Here is a 15,241-nt window from a genome sequence, read left to right as displayed (position 1 = left end):
TAAGTACCTCAGTGGACTTTATTTCTGTATAACGGGAGAAATATGAATTGGTAAACCTTTGGCACTTCTATCTACCTTACACAGTATGTCTACATCAAAGAGTTTGACAGAAGAGGAGAAAACATTTGTTTTATTCAATTAATTCACCAGCTTCCATTTTAGACTGAATAATAAAATAGAAACTTTATTACATTTGGCATATCTTTTAAAATATGAAAAATAAGGGCAAAAAGTTTTAAAAACCAGTTTTACAGATGTTCATGCTAACAATGTTCTACAATTCCATTTTGCCTTTGTATAAAATACATTATACAAAAGATTTATAGTATCTGCATACATAAAAAGAATTAAATAAAGCATTCAGATAGCTCTATGATCTAACAGTGCAATATGCACATACGTGGAAGAAAAATACTGATTTCCTGAGCAATGCTGTTGTAATTCAAAATAAGAATGCTACCCATCATAATGCACCTGTTAAACACAGACTTCTAAAAACCCACGTTTACCCTGTAACGCTCTGACTGGATCCTTGCTTCATGATATTTCTGAAACATTCTTCATATTCTCAAGTAGGTAACTTTAGAAGTAGATACCTTAAGAACTAATTTAGTAAGTAGTGGTTCATTTAGGAATGCTTGCTGAACAAGCAAGCAGAGTCCAGAAAAAGAAAAGCTTTAAAAAACACAAAAAGTCCTTTGGAAAAGCTCATTTAACATTAGTCTTCTTTCTAATTATAATGATCCATTTTCACCTATCTTTTGAAGAGGTGAATCTCATAATTTTCTAGTAGAATGGCAAAAATTTTAAATGGCATTCAATAGTTCAAAACAACTTAACCATTTGTAGCCAGCCTTAAAAAAAAAAAAAATCTGCCCTAAAAATAGCAGATTTTTCTTCACTTACAACTCCCAAGTTTTTAAGTGAACCAAATGCAGTGATTCACAATTGTTAGCATATATATAACATATGTACCTTCTAATGTAAAGCATCCAAGTAAATTCAAATAAGGATTTCAACACAATTTTAAATCCATAATATCAAGTAACTCATTAAGTTTTACAAAGCAATTATTTGCTACAAATTTTGATGTATATTAGTACTTTTTAAAAGGTAAAATTATTCTAGATCTATTAAATGCTTAGGAAATTTTTTTTAAATGACCATTAAAGATTAGAATCTAAAATTCTATATATATGACATATATAGAATTATATAGGATTCAAATATATAGAAAAAGGAAACTGCCTGATTGTATCATAAGGATATATTTCCTTCGCGAAACAGGACACGCTGCAAGACAAAATGGTTTTTAATCAAGTACATAGGACACTTCACTACTTTAAGTTAGTTATTTTGGAAATCAGATCTATCACAATTTCAAAGCAGCACTAGCAAAAAGGAATCACTGACTCTGTAATTTCATCAATTTGATGTAAACAAAGTTCTTCATTCTACCCTAAAATAATCCAATCCATTTTTCTTCCCTAAAACTTGATTTTTCAGCAAGCATAATAAATAAAATGTAAACTGACCAAGTTAACACTGAACATAAATTAGATCATACACTTTTTTTTCAAGATGCCAAGGCACATTAAAACAATTTTTAAAATTCCAATCTAAAAGTTATTCAACAAATGATTTTGCTATAACTTCCATATTAACACTTTCCAATAATTGTCTAAGGCCCTCTAATACATGCAAGGGCTTTAATGCTGGACTTCTTTGTCCTTTTTTTTTTTTTAATGATACTTTGCTCCTGAAAGTACATGAAACTTCATTTACCATATGCACTTATTCACCCCTTTTTTAAAAATCAGTATTGGAGTTGGAAATATAAAATGACCAGTTAAAACCTGAAACATTAAAAATTAGGAAATAATGCCCAGAAAATGAGGTGGTGTTATATAACTTAAGGTACACACTTTATTATACACAAAACAGGCAATCCAGACTCCACCAAACTTTCTTCTAATGAATCATTTGGTTACATTTTTAAAATACATACTTGAAGAAATTAAATGATGGAAATCAGTATGTAAATTATCCTTATTTAGCCAGACTATGTCTGATCCCCAACAAATCTTACAAAGTAGCACTATCAAGCCCTTTCAACTGATCAACACACCTGTGGCCTCTGTTTCCCCAATGTGATGCTATGTTCAGAGGGAAAAAATGGTCTAAGTTGGACATTTCCTCTTTGAAAAATGTAGGTTAACAGACCAACAAATAATTTGTCTGTTATTGTTAATGCAAAAGGTCTCTTGCACCTTTGCTTTTGCTTAATGAACCCTTTCTTCAACAGACCAGAGGTAGCCAGTGAAAATCTGTTTTAACCCTATGAAGTTTTCCTTGATAGTGAAGATGGAGACGAATTTATAGGGCCTATGAATCCCACTGGACCATCAGAAATAATCCTTAATTTTAATTCTAAAACTTGTATTAGCTTACATAATATAATATTATAAGGCATTAAATGTAATTAAGGCATGTTACTGCATATAACACAGCAACAACTTATCACAGTATGTAAGGATTTATTTCCTAAATAATGCTAACTCATGTAACACTTTTCATTAAAGAATTATAAAAGTGCTTTCAAATAACAGAAGCAGAGGCAGAGAGCTTTAAGAGACAAAGATTACTTTTAGGTCTTGACCTAATCCAGTGTTCTAGTGACCAAATGGCAACTTCCTAACTGCAAAACATTATTCTGGGGGGCTTATAAATTTTATTTTGCTTAATATATTTAAAATTAGTAACTTTAAACCAAAAAATAATTTGAAAAATAAAATTTAAACATAACCAGGCTTGAATAAGAAAAATGATACATTTTCTGAGTTAACAACTTCCTAGACCCATATTTAAATTCATTTTTGCTTTAAGCATTGATACAACAGATACAGATTTACAGCTTTCAATATCAACAACTAGCAAGTGTAGGAATTTATACTCAATCTACTTGTAACTGGCTCCAAAAAAAGGGTGAAAAACAAAAGCATCTTCAATCTCCCTAACTTCTGCCTTTAAAGTGGTTATTGAATATAACTGATTCACCACACGCCAGATATACATGATCATTAACACTGCAATTATGAGCCAACTGCTATGTTTTGTGTTGAGCAGCAGGTGACTGAGAATCTTGGCGATACAGTTTATGATCATGTTGGCCAAAGGGTATTCCTTTAGTTGGACCAATTCCATTTTCTACTTCTCTCTGTTGTGATGGGGGTGTCACTCCTGAATGCAAATGTGAAGAATCCACTGTTGAATGGTGACTTACATCCACTTTAGCTAAAATTTCATAATACAGCAAATAAAATACAGGCGTTACTATACCTACTATCAACATTATCACTACAGCTGTCCACCACCCTATTCCCCAGTCCGCTCCATAATAAGGATCCTTACGTTGAGTGTTTTTGTTATCAGGTTCAAAGCGTATTTGTTGTGCTGTTAAAGCAGATACTACCTCATTAAGGTTCTCTCTTTTGGTGTCTGTACATTTTACTATTTGTTCTATGTCTCGATCTACTTCTTTTAAAAAGTTATCAGCTGACTCAGTGGAAGAAAGAGAATCATTAGCTAGCAAAATTTCCTGTTGTTCTGGAACATACTGAACAGACGAAGGACGTAAAGCCTGTCTTCCTTTTGGAGGATAAAGTGTTTCAGTCAATGAACTAAACTTTTTAACTGGAATTTTAATAGACCTAAGGGCAAAAAAGTCTTGGTCGCTGATGAGATTGTTAACCCTCTTGATATCCGCTACCTGTTAAGAAACAAACAAAAAAAAAGCAACATTCATCTGAATTCTCCATCAAAATAGAGGTAACAATAGTCATTCATCCCAGTTACTTTTGGAAGGGAAAAAAGAAAATGGAGCTTAATTATTAGCAGTATTAAGTTATCACACCCAGATTTTATTTTGTGGTTAACAGTTCTACATCACTTTTGATCTACCGGTCTTGGGAAATCACTAATTACTTCTTACTATCACCCATGTATTATTAACAGTAATCCTAGGTATTTAAGTAGATTCTGGGATCTTTTGATATTTCTCTTTGTACATCATGCACAAATATCACACTTTCTATTGTTTGTAAACAATTTGGGAAGGAACAATTACAAATATTTATGTTCTTTCTTCCAGTCTAGCAATTAAAGTGTAGGCAAATGTCAACTTACCCAACTAAAATTACCACATTTTATCAAAACTCAGTTGCCATCCACTCTAAGATGTGTCATTATTTTATATATGGGGGGGGGAGACCTAAAACACCAAATATTGAGGATACCACCATTCTAATTTCAAAGATGTTAAAATGTGTGAAAAAACATGCATCTTAGAATTGATAACATAATTTTACTTCCTCATTTGTCTTCTGGTGACATTTTCCCCAAACTTCTCAGTGTTCATGCATTGTCAATTACCCCCAAGATTGGTCATTATTTATAAGCTTTCCCGATATATTATATGGTTCTCACCTTATCTGTATATCCTATCCATCTGCCACTGTCAAGAGGGAGAGCATGGGAGTGTTCCTCAGATTACCAATTATGATAGGCTCTCCCACCACCTTTAAGTAATTAGTCCCATTCATGACTTCCGTCAATGCTTTAACCTAAGCTCTGATCATTTATCACCTGACTGATGTCAGAGAGGCAAAGTGCTTAGTCTAGGATAAAACTTTTGTGTTGGCCAACTCTATGGTTAATGATGCCATTTATTAAGATATGGAACACTCTGGAGGGAGAAAGAGAATAAACACAGATTTTATACACGTTGACTTTGAGGTGACTGAAATATCTAAGTGGAAGGCATCCAACAGGGAGTTAATAGATATATCTGAACTCTGGAAGAATGAACTCAAAATATAGATTCATGGATTACCAGCAAAAACGGTAATTGAAGTCACAAGAGTAGACAGATTCACTAAAAAAGACTGGAAGAAAAAAGTGACACATGAAAGATCTCTTGAGAAATGACAACGCTTGAGGGGTATATTGAGTAAGAGAAATCTACAAAAGAGATTAAGAAAGAGTGGCTAAGGGTGTCTGGCTGGTTTAATCAGAAAAGCGTGGGACTCTTCATCTTGGGGTTGAGTTCAAGCCCCATGTTGGGTAGAGAGATTCCATTTTTTAAATTTTTTTTAGAAGATTTTATTTATTTATTTGACAGAGAAAGAGAGACACAGCAAAGAGAGGGAACACAAGCAGGGGGGAGTAGGAGAAGGAGAAGTAGGCTCCCCACAGAGCACCGAGCCCAATATGGGGCTCAATCCCTGGGATCATGACCTGAGTCAAAGGCAGAATCCCAACAACTGAGCCACCCAGGTGCCCCCGGAAATTACTATTAAATAAAATTAAAAAAAAAAAAAAAAAAAAAAAAGGGGCACCTGGGTGGCTCAGTGGGTTAAAGCCTCTGCCTTCAGCTCAGGTCATGATCGCAGGTTCCTGGGATCAAGCTCCGCATTGGGGTCTCTGCTCAGTGGGGAGCCTGCTTCCCCCTCTCTCTCTGCCTGCCTCTCTGCCTCCTTGTGATCTCTGTCAAATAAATAAATAAAATCTTTAAATTTTTTTTTTAAATAAAAATAAAAAAAAGAAAAAGAAAGAGTGGCCAAGAAAGTGATTTAAAGTATGGACTGTCTGGGTTTGAAGGACAGTTCTGATGACTTTCTAGCTTTTTGATATGGGACAAGTTGTTTAACCTCTCTGCAATTCAATCTCCACATATGTAAAATGACAGTAGTTAACACAACCTACCATATAGGGTTTTGTAAAGATTAATTAAAACACATGAACATTTAAAATAGCAATATATGGTGTGTTATAACAGCTATAATATTTAATAGTTATATTTAATATATTTAGTATAATTAAATATCACTAGCAGAAAAATCTGTAGCAGAAAGATGCAAAATCAAGGAATTCAAAAAAAGAGGGTATTTAGGAGGGAGTGTGAACTGATCAATTGCAGATTCCCGATCAAGTCCTCTGATGAATAAGAATTCCTGGAAAAATCAATTCCCTGGAAGTGTACATGTGGGAGAATAGAGAGAGGACTAAGGAGTAACAAGATGAGACAGTAAAGAAAAAGGATGCTTTCAAATTTTACAACCTCAAGACTGTTTTTCTTTTTTTTTTTTTTTTTTTTTTTTTTTTTTTTTTTTTTTAAAGATTTTATTTATTTATCAGAGAGAGAGAGGGGGAGAGAGTGAGCACAGGCAGACAGAATGGCAGGTAGAGGTAGAGGGAGAAGCAGGCTCCCTGCTGAGCAAGGAGCCCGATGTGGGACTCGATCCCAGGACACCGGGATCATGACCTGAGCCGAAGGCAGCCGCTTAACCAACTGAGCCACCCAGGCGTCCCTCAAGACTGTTTTTCTTAAAGCAAATGAAGATTCATTGACAAACCCAAGTCTGACCCTATTCTCTTTTAATGTTCATTTGTTCGGTACTGTCTATTCTAATAACCACTCCATACTCTTTCTGAACCAGGCTTCCAAGGTTTAGTAGTCTACCTAGGTTCTCACTCTAAATATCCCTACATTTTGTTTTATACTAACTTTCTTGATAGCATTAGGATTCCAACCTTGGACTTTCTGTCCTCTTGTCACTGTTTTATGACTGGCATATTTTTAGTAATTTTTAAAACTATTTATAAGAGGAATACAGCACTAAGTACTCAATTTTTTAAGTGATAAATCCTTTGTAAGGTTCATCCTTTTTTGCTGGTTGAACTCCTGGTAAAACAGAGCACTAAACTCCCTAACTCTATTAGTTTTCCCTACTGCGGATAATGCCTGCCTTCCTCTAATGTTAAGCTAACCACCCTTTCATCATTCTTCATTTTAAATGAGGAATTTGGGGCACCTGAGTGATTCCGTGGGTTAAAGCCTCTGCCTTAGGCTCAGGTCATGATCCCAGGGTCCTGGGATCGAGCCCCGCATTGGGCTCTCTGCTCAGCGGGGAGCCTGCTTCCCTCCCTCTCTCTGCCCACCTAAATGCCTACTTGTGATCTCTGTCAAATGAACAAATAAAATCTTTAAAAATAATAATCATAAACAAATAAATAAATGAGGAATCCACTAATACATCTTGTAGAATACCCAAATGATTTTCTGTAAACTTCTCCAGTCTTACCGCACATATTTTAGTCTAAGCCTTGATCTTCCTCACTTGAATTATTCCACTAACCTCTTTATTGTTGGGTCCCCTCCAACTCACCAGTAGGTTTGCCCACCATTCTGCAGCATTCCTTAAAACTTTATAATAGTGTACTTACTAAATAGATCAAACTTTTTCTCCATTAGCTCAATGTGCTTCTTCCCATCAGTCTATGCCACTCATCTCTGGAACACCTATAAAAATTTCATCTGTTGTTCCCCTTGTTTTCTCCTTCCACATCACTATGGTATACCTTTCTCTTCATATACTCATATAGTCATATACTTTTTCCTTTTCACCTCATTGGAAATATGACCTATTTTTAATCATTCAGATGGCATTTCAAATTTCTCCTTTTCTAAGACAATTTACCAGATTCATTAAAGGAAAACCCATGTCTTTCTCTAATGAAGCTACCGACCACACTCCTCTCTTGGACGTCCACCTTGATAATTTTAGCTTTGCTCCTAATTTTTAAATCTTGATTGTTTTCTATCAACTTTCTAAAGCACATTCTGAAACTTCTCTACAAACATGTATTCACATGGTTATATACACTAAAAAATGAAATCAGGTCTACTATGACCTAATAAAAAGTAGTGTTGCCATACTTGAACAACTTGAAAAAAAAAATAAAATCCAGCTCTTCTTCCCTCACCAAGAAATGCATTTTAATAAACTACATTATTAAATTTTAAAACACTGTCATATCTGTTTTGATCAACTGAAGTTCTGTAATTACTGTATTGAGAGGAAAAATAACACAAAACTTCATGGTCACAGGAAATTTTTTAAAATGCAATTTAAATTTACATATATTTGTATAAATAAATTTATAAATATGTATGTTTCTGTTACAGAGAATTATAATAGGTAACCAATAAAGGGCTTTCAAGTATAAAAATACAGAACACTATGAAAGATTGTGGGGGGAGGGTAAAAATATTAATCAAGGAGAAAAAGGGATGATAAAAATTTCATGCTATTAAAAAAGTGCATATAGGGGTGCTTGGGTGGCTCAGTCAGCTGAACATCTGACTCTTGGTTTTGGCTCAGATCATGATCTCATGGGTCATGAGACAGAGCCCCCTGTCCAACTTCGGGCTCCATCTGTACTCAGGAGCAAGTGTGAAGGTTCTCCCTCTCCCTGAACCCCTCCCCCCAGTCGCAAGCTCTAAAATAAATAAATCTTTTTTTCTTTTAATGCATATAAACAGTATTCTAACAGTCATATTTTTAAATATCAACATTGACAACATTCTGGAAATTATATCCTTTAAGTCATTAGGAAATAATTTAAGCTCACTTTAAAATGTGCCAGGAGATAACATGATACATACATTACAAAATTCTACTGGAAGTATGAGGACAAAAAGTTTGAAAAATGTTCCAACAGTTTCCGGATCTATGTGTTTACATGAAAACATTACATGCTAAGGATGCAAGATGGACATAATGATACAGATATAAAAAAGATTCAAACAGAGTTTAATATTATTAAAATTAAAAATAATACCTTTCCTTCTATTTATCAATCATGCTTTTGGGAATCTATTCCACAGAAATAAAGGTACCACCATTTAATTTAAAGATATAGTTGTGACAATATTCACCACACAATTCAAAATGACTATGTGATAGGAGAACAGCTTAATAATTACGGCACTTCTACACTATGCAATACTATATAGTGATATAAAATAATGAGTTAGATCTATAAGACACTCAGGGATGACCCTAATATATAAGAAAATGAAAAAGGCAACTTGAGTAATAGGCATAGTATAAACAAATTTTTTTTATTTATTTTTTATTTTTTAAGATTTTATCTATGCATTGAGAGAGAGACAGAGAGCACACAAGCAGAGACAGAGGGAAAGGGAGAAGCAGACTCCCTATGAGCAGGAGCCCAAAGTGAGGCTCAATCCCAGGACCTGGAGATTATGACCTGAGCCGAAGGCAGATGTTCAACCATCTGAGCTACCCAGGAGCCCCTAAACCAGTTTTTAAAAGCCCAATAAACAAGAGTGATCACCCCAATTACCCCGTATGTTTAGTGTTTTTATAAGCACAAAAAAGTTATGGGAAGAAACACCAAACTGTGTTATTTCAGGAAGCAGTGGCAGAGAAAAACTTTTCCTTATATATTTCTATATTCTCATACATCTTGAGTAAGGAGAAAACATAACACATATGGGTGTTTTTCAATACTGACAACAGAATCATTGATTTAGAAATACACAGAAATTCACTTAAAAGTGGAAAAAGTTAACAGCTACAAACATAAATACAGATTTCTATGGAAAGAAAGGGAAAAAGAAGATAAAAGAGCACAGAACTTGTTTCAATTTGTGCTAATGAACGAATTATTCTGGATAGCATTATGCAAAATCAAATGAAAACTTACCGTACAACAGTACTGAAGGGCTATTGCATTTAAAGTATCGCCTTCCTGTATATCTTTTGTTAAAACTATAATGTCATCAAGTCTATCTCTTGATGTACTTCTTCGGATTTTCTCTTTTCCTCTGGATCGAAGCTCATAAACTTCAGCATCCTCCTCCAACACATCACTGTCTGTACAATTTCCAAATGCATGTACTTGACCACTTGAATGAACTCCTGGAAGAGGAAAACTACGATTCTGATGTCTCCCTGCCATGTCAAAATCTGAGGAGGAAAGAAGAAAACTTTGGAATGTACCTGAGCCATTCACCCAAGTTACATGAATCTTATATTCAAGACACTTTAAAAAAAAATGATTTTAGGTATTTCAATATTTAGGTTGAAGTTTTACAGATGTTGAAGTGCAATTAACATATCTGGAAGAGGTAATCCATTTTCATAAACCATATATTACAAAATATGGGGGTGATAAACATTTTTGCAAAAGTAAATTGCTATCTTTTTAAAGTCAAAAATGAAGCTCCACTTATTCTGAGCATGTGAATAAAATTAGGAAATAATTTTGTATCATGTATTAAAAATATATACTTTGACTCTATCAGAACTATGAATTGTACATATTTTATATGTACAAATACAACACTTTAGTGAACCCAAATATTTGGCTTGTTCCTTCATGGAGTTTTAAGTGCATGTGGGATTGGAGTATCTTTTGTACTACCGCCCTACTTCCCAACCTCCCCACCTCCCTATTGTAATTCATGGCTCATATGCGTTAAGTAGAAACTGAAATTGTGTGGGTATAGATGAAATTACCTAAAGAAAGCATAGCATAAGAAGGGGCTAAGACTGAGCCTTGAAGAACTGCTATATTTGGTATTTTGAATGAAGGAAAATCAGCCTGCAAAGAAGCGAGAAAGGGATATTCACAAGAGGAAGAAACCATCAAAATACTGTGTCACAGAAAGCAAACTTAAATGGTGTCCTTTTTTTTTTTTTTAAAAGATTTTATTTATCAGAGAGAGAAAGCACATAAGCAGTGGGGGCAACAGGCAGAGGGAGAAGTGAACAAGGAGCCCGAAACAAAACTCAATCCCGGAACCCTGGGATCATGACCTGAGCAGAAGGCACTCGGCTTAACTGACTGAGCCACCTAGGTGTTCCTAAAAAGGTGCCTTAAAGGACTTAGCTCAGTTGTAAATACTACAGACAAATACCAAGTGAAAAAGAGAAAACAAACAAAAATTCCCAAAAGTCTGAATTTGTAATATGGATGACAAGAGATTGCGTTCTGTGTGTAGACACATACGAACATAATATATGAACTATCTCATATCATTGAATATAACCCCTGAAAAACAGGTTTTTTGGGGGCGGGGGTGAAAACCAGTTTTTGACCCTGCTCTACAGCAACACTTGCAATGCTTTAGAAATTCAAGAGTTTTTCTAGTAGGATAACACAGCTAACTAGTAACTATATATTAAGCTGACTCTCTCACCCATCCCCACCCCCTAGGGTGCTACTATTTAATAACATGTATTGTGATTCCTAAATTCATAGCCACCAAATTCAAGAAAGCTATCCAGTTTACATCTCTAAAGCAGTTTTGAAGTCCTGGTCACACCTATTCCTTCATGGAGTTCTAACCAAATGACAACTCTAAGAAGTTCAAAGATTAATCTTGTTTTAATAGCATGATAAATTAAGGATGCTTTATTCTTAATTCTCAGAGAAATGAAAAAGTATCTCAGCTTCACCTAAAATAGATAATAGTTTTATTTCTACTTAACCAAGTCTTTACTATCTTGTGTTTTTAGTTTAGGAAATGTCTGTGAATTCTGTGGAGTCGTAGGCAAAATTTTATACTTACGTACATTTTTCTGGGGGGAATATTTGTTTTCCTGTTCTCAGAAGGGGTCCATGTTTTAAAAGGAACCACTTAGGGACACCTGGGTGGCTCAGTGGGTTAAAGCCTCTGCCTTCAGCTAATGTCATGATCCCAGGGTCCTAGGATCGAGCCCCATATTGGGCTCTCTGCTCTGTGGGGAGCCTGCTTCCCTTCCTCTCTCTCTCTCTCTCTCTGCCTGCCTGTCTGCCTACTTGTGATCTCTGTCTATCAAATAAAATCTTTTTTAAAAAAAAGAACCACTTAAGGGGCGCCTGGTTGGCTCAGTGGGTTAAAGCCTCTGCCTTGGCTCAGGTCATGATCCCAGAATCCTGGGATCAGCCCTGCATCATCCAGCTCTCTGCTCAGCAGAGAGCCTGTTTACCACTCTCTCTGCCTGCCTCTCTACCTACTTGTGATCTCTGTCAAATAAATAAAATCTTGAAGGAAAAAAAAAAAGAACCACTTAAAATTAACAGCAATTTACATGTGGTTATACGGACCCATTTAGACATTTCCCCACTAATAATTTGTTCTTAGAATCCCAAACTGGCTTAGAACTGAGCAATGCCCAAAGCCATTTCACATATTTCTATCAAAACTTCTCCATGGTACAATGCTAAATAATAGTTAAAGACTAGAACTTCATCTCAGATCTTTTCACTCTCTTGTGTAACGAAATGAAAGCAGCAGAAAACCACAAACTAGATACTGTTTCTGAATAATCAAGAATTGGTTGCGCCTCCAGACCAAGTGGAAGGCTAGACTCTGGCCCAAGCAGATAATTATCTAAGTCAACCATACAGAGTTTAGAAAGTACACTGTATTGAAGTCATCTGGCTCAATTTTCTTCAACCTGTCTTAATTATTAGAGTAGCAAAAAAGCAGGAATCCCCTCTTAAGAAAACTGAAAAAACTCTGCATGCTATCTAGATTACAAAAAGTCCCAAAAGTTACGAATGGACACGTTGTTAAGGCTCACTCAGTAACTGAAAATGGTTTCCCAAACACCTTAATTTTGTATTAATTATTGTTCGGTGTTTGGCTTTGCCTTTCCTTAAGCAGAGAGCAATAAAAGGGCCATAGGGCACAAGCTAGTTCAGCATTGCGATAGTATCACAGCGACTGTACCCGCCAGGGCCAATTCAGTTTTTAAAACTTAAGTTCCCTCCCTCTCCATTCCACACACCCAGGGTTTTTTTGTTCTTGTTCTTTTTATTTTTATTTCCCTGTTTTCCCCCTGCAATGATCTCGGGTTTTTCTGTTACACCATCACACTTGGACGGTGCGGACAAGAAGCCGTCAACATTTATTCAACAAAATAGTAAGTGGGGAAAATACAGTGCTTAGGTTGTAAATGCGTTGATCTGGGCAACTGGCAGGTAGGAGTCCTTCCTCTGAGCCTCAGTTTCCCCAAGAGTGTAACGAGGGGCTTCAGTGGGGTTGGTCGCGAAGGTATCCCCTGCCTCGGGGTCTCGTCCATGTAGGCCGGGATCCGAGCCCTGCCCGGCCGCCCCGGCTACACCTTCGGCCGAGGACTCCCAGCCAGCTCCAGCAAGGACGCAGCCGGGGCCCGATCCCACAGGTCAGGACCAGGACACCTCCCATCTCTCGCCGCCATCTTTACCTGTTCTGTTAGCAACGGGGACACAACAAGGAGCCGGTTGCCAGGTCCGCCGCCGCGGCTCCTGTCCCGGGCAAATTCATGACCAACCCTCCGTTTTGGGTTGCCCCCGTCTTCTGCCGCCACCGCCGCCAACGTCTCCGCCTTCCGGGCCGTGCGCCGCCGCCACGTCCGCAAACCTGCGGTGCGTCATCGCGTCAAGTGGGCGGAGGTGGGAAGGAGTGGGGGAGGAGAAGGAGAGCGGAGGTGGGAAGGGGCGGGGAAGGAGGCAGAGGGCGGGGACTCGAGGTGAAGACCAGACCCAGGAGCTTTCCAACCACTGGCCCACGCCGGGCGCGCAGGCGCAGGGATGCCGTCAGGGCCGGGTGGCGGGGATCTGAGTTCCAGCCCCGCCCCTGTCTCCTCCCCCTCTGCCCCGCCCCTTCATCCAAGGAGGAATAGCTCCCAAGGCGAAGGCTGGGGGCTGACCCCGCTCTCCGGAGAGCCTGGCCGGCTTCTCCTTTGTCCCTCTTCCACAGAGTGCTGGCAGACTGTGTAGAAAATACGCGGCGGTGGGGTTTCAGGAGGAGGGAGGTTCTTGAGGATTTGACGGGGGCCGTTGTACATTTCTTCTTGGTCTGCATCTAGAGCTTTCTGTAGGGTGGAGAAGGACGCCCGGAAGCTCAGTGTTGACATCCATGTTTTAGCAAATTGTGCTGCGCTTATTAGTCTAACTGCTGAAGCTTCTAGACTTGCAGAAGAGGCAAAATACTGGAATGAAGTCCTTGGCCGGCGGGGTACGATTGCTTCTCTTTGTGTTTATAGGTGAGGAAAGTGGGCCACCTAGAGTCGGGCCCGGGGACACGTTTGCCCACGGGCTTTGGTTCTCAGGCTCCCTATTCTCAGTGAGACAGGCCGCCTACAAATTAACTCACTTGGTTTTGAAAATTAACTGAAAGGCACTGGCAGTCACTGTTAGCGTCTATAAGATAACTATCTCAAATTTGCTAAATGCGTATGATAATGTGTTTGAATTTACGTAAATGATGTAAAGCGTTTCCATGATGTGCCTGGTACTTCCCCTTACACACTTCGCCCTTGGATGAGTGTGCTTGCTGTCTTACGACGATACACGTTTGACCCAAAGAGCTGGGATGCAGAGTGCAGAGCACTTCTTTTCAGAAAGTCTGGGTATTTACGCATCTTGAAGACCTCGAAGCTCTGTTTTGAATTACTTTCAAAGACTGTTTTTGTTTGCCGGGAAGTGCCTTCAGTAAAGGTTAGGAATTTCGCACCGCATTTTTTTTTCCTTTTATTTAAGGAGATAGGCACGCCCGTCCACAATGCTACGAAAAGAACTGCAGGAGAAGACTTTTATTTGTTTGTTGTCGCTGTTCTGTGTGGTGTTGCCCTTGTGACACCCGTCTGTAACCATTTGTCACTGAGACATTTTCTCATCAGTAGACAAAAGATATATTCCCTACTTGATATGTAGGGTTTCAGCTGCTCAGCCTTCATGAATGTTAATGGGAATACAACCTTCTTTCTGCATGTAGGTTACTTTTCTTATTTTAATGTCAATAGGCAGTGGAATCCATGTGAGAGCCAGAGTGGTAGAATTACAAGTACTTCTACAGACTGCTACCTGGGTCCGTTCTATAAATATATTTTTTTTCAATGATATCTGCATGTTCTTGAATTGTTATTTATGTTTAACAAAGGTGCAGTTATTGAATTCTTATAAAAAGACAATAACAGAATTATATTTTATTAAAATATACAAAGGAATCAGTTAACCATGAATTTTGGCCAAGTTCCAAAAAGCAGGCCAGTAGTAACAAGTACTTTTCTTTGAGAAAAAGGATGTCCCCGGAGCTCAGCAAAGTCAAAAGGATTTTCAGTTTTTTGAGATCGCATCTGACACAGTTTTCGTTAAAACGCCTACATGAAAGAATACATAGTTTCAAGGAATGTGCGTTTCTGTCACTGACTCAGATTTTGTGATTGTTCCAGAATAAAAAACGGTATTGTAATGAGAGGATAAATTGATGCAGCTGGCTAGGAGTGTTACTTGGAAATATCTATCAAAGTTAAAAATGCAGTCGAACTATTATATGGTTAAGAAATTACCTTGGGTTCACTTAGAGCTACATATGTATAAAATTTGTGATGTTCAGGAA

At 37.5% G+C, this 15,241-nt stretch overlaps 1 protein-coding gene across 1 annotated transcript; it reads right to left on the bottom strand.

The window, feature by feature from the left end:
* Window positions 1-112: 112 nt before the first annotated feature.
* Window positions 113-13,338, bottom strand: LYSMD3 (LysM domain containing 3). Its single transcript, XM_004759101.3, has 3 exons — window positions 13,086-13,338; window positions 9,574-9,836; window positions 113-3,769 (listed from the first exon to the last, which is right to left on the bottom strand). Exons 2-3 carry the CDS (start codon window positions 9,826-9,828, stop codon window positions 3,107-3,109), a joined length of 918 nt encoding a protein of 305 aa, XP_004759158.1. The 5' UTR covers window positions 9,829-9,836; window positions 13,086-13,338; the 3' UTR covers window positions 113-3,106.
* Between the last annotated feature and the right edge of the window lie 1,903 nt (window positions 13,339-15,241).

The sequence above is a fragment of the Mustela putorius genome, unplaced genomic scaffold (genome assembly GCF_011764305.1).
Source record: "Mustela putorius furo isolate JIRA1106 unplaced genomic scaffold, ASM1176430v1.1 tig00537350_pilon_pilon_pilon, whole genome shotgun sequence".
NCBI classification, from domain to species: domain Eukaryota; kingdom Metazoa; phylum Chordata; class Mammalia; order Carnivora; family Mustelidae; genus Mustela; species Mustela putorius.
Note: the sequence above shows the minus strand (reverse complement) of the source record. Positions and strands in the feature narration are given on the sequence as shown.

Coding starts and splice junctions, on each gene's coding strand:
- LYSMD3 (XM_004759101.3), bottom strand. CDS start 9,828: ATGGCAGGGAGACATCAGAATCGTAGTTTTCCTCTTCCAGGAGTTCAT. Junction 3,770..9,573: donor CCCTTCAGTACTGTTGTACG/GTAAGTTTTCAT, acceptor GTTTCTTAACAG/GTAGCGGATATCAAGAGGGT.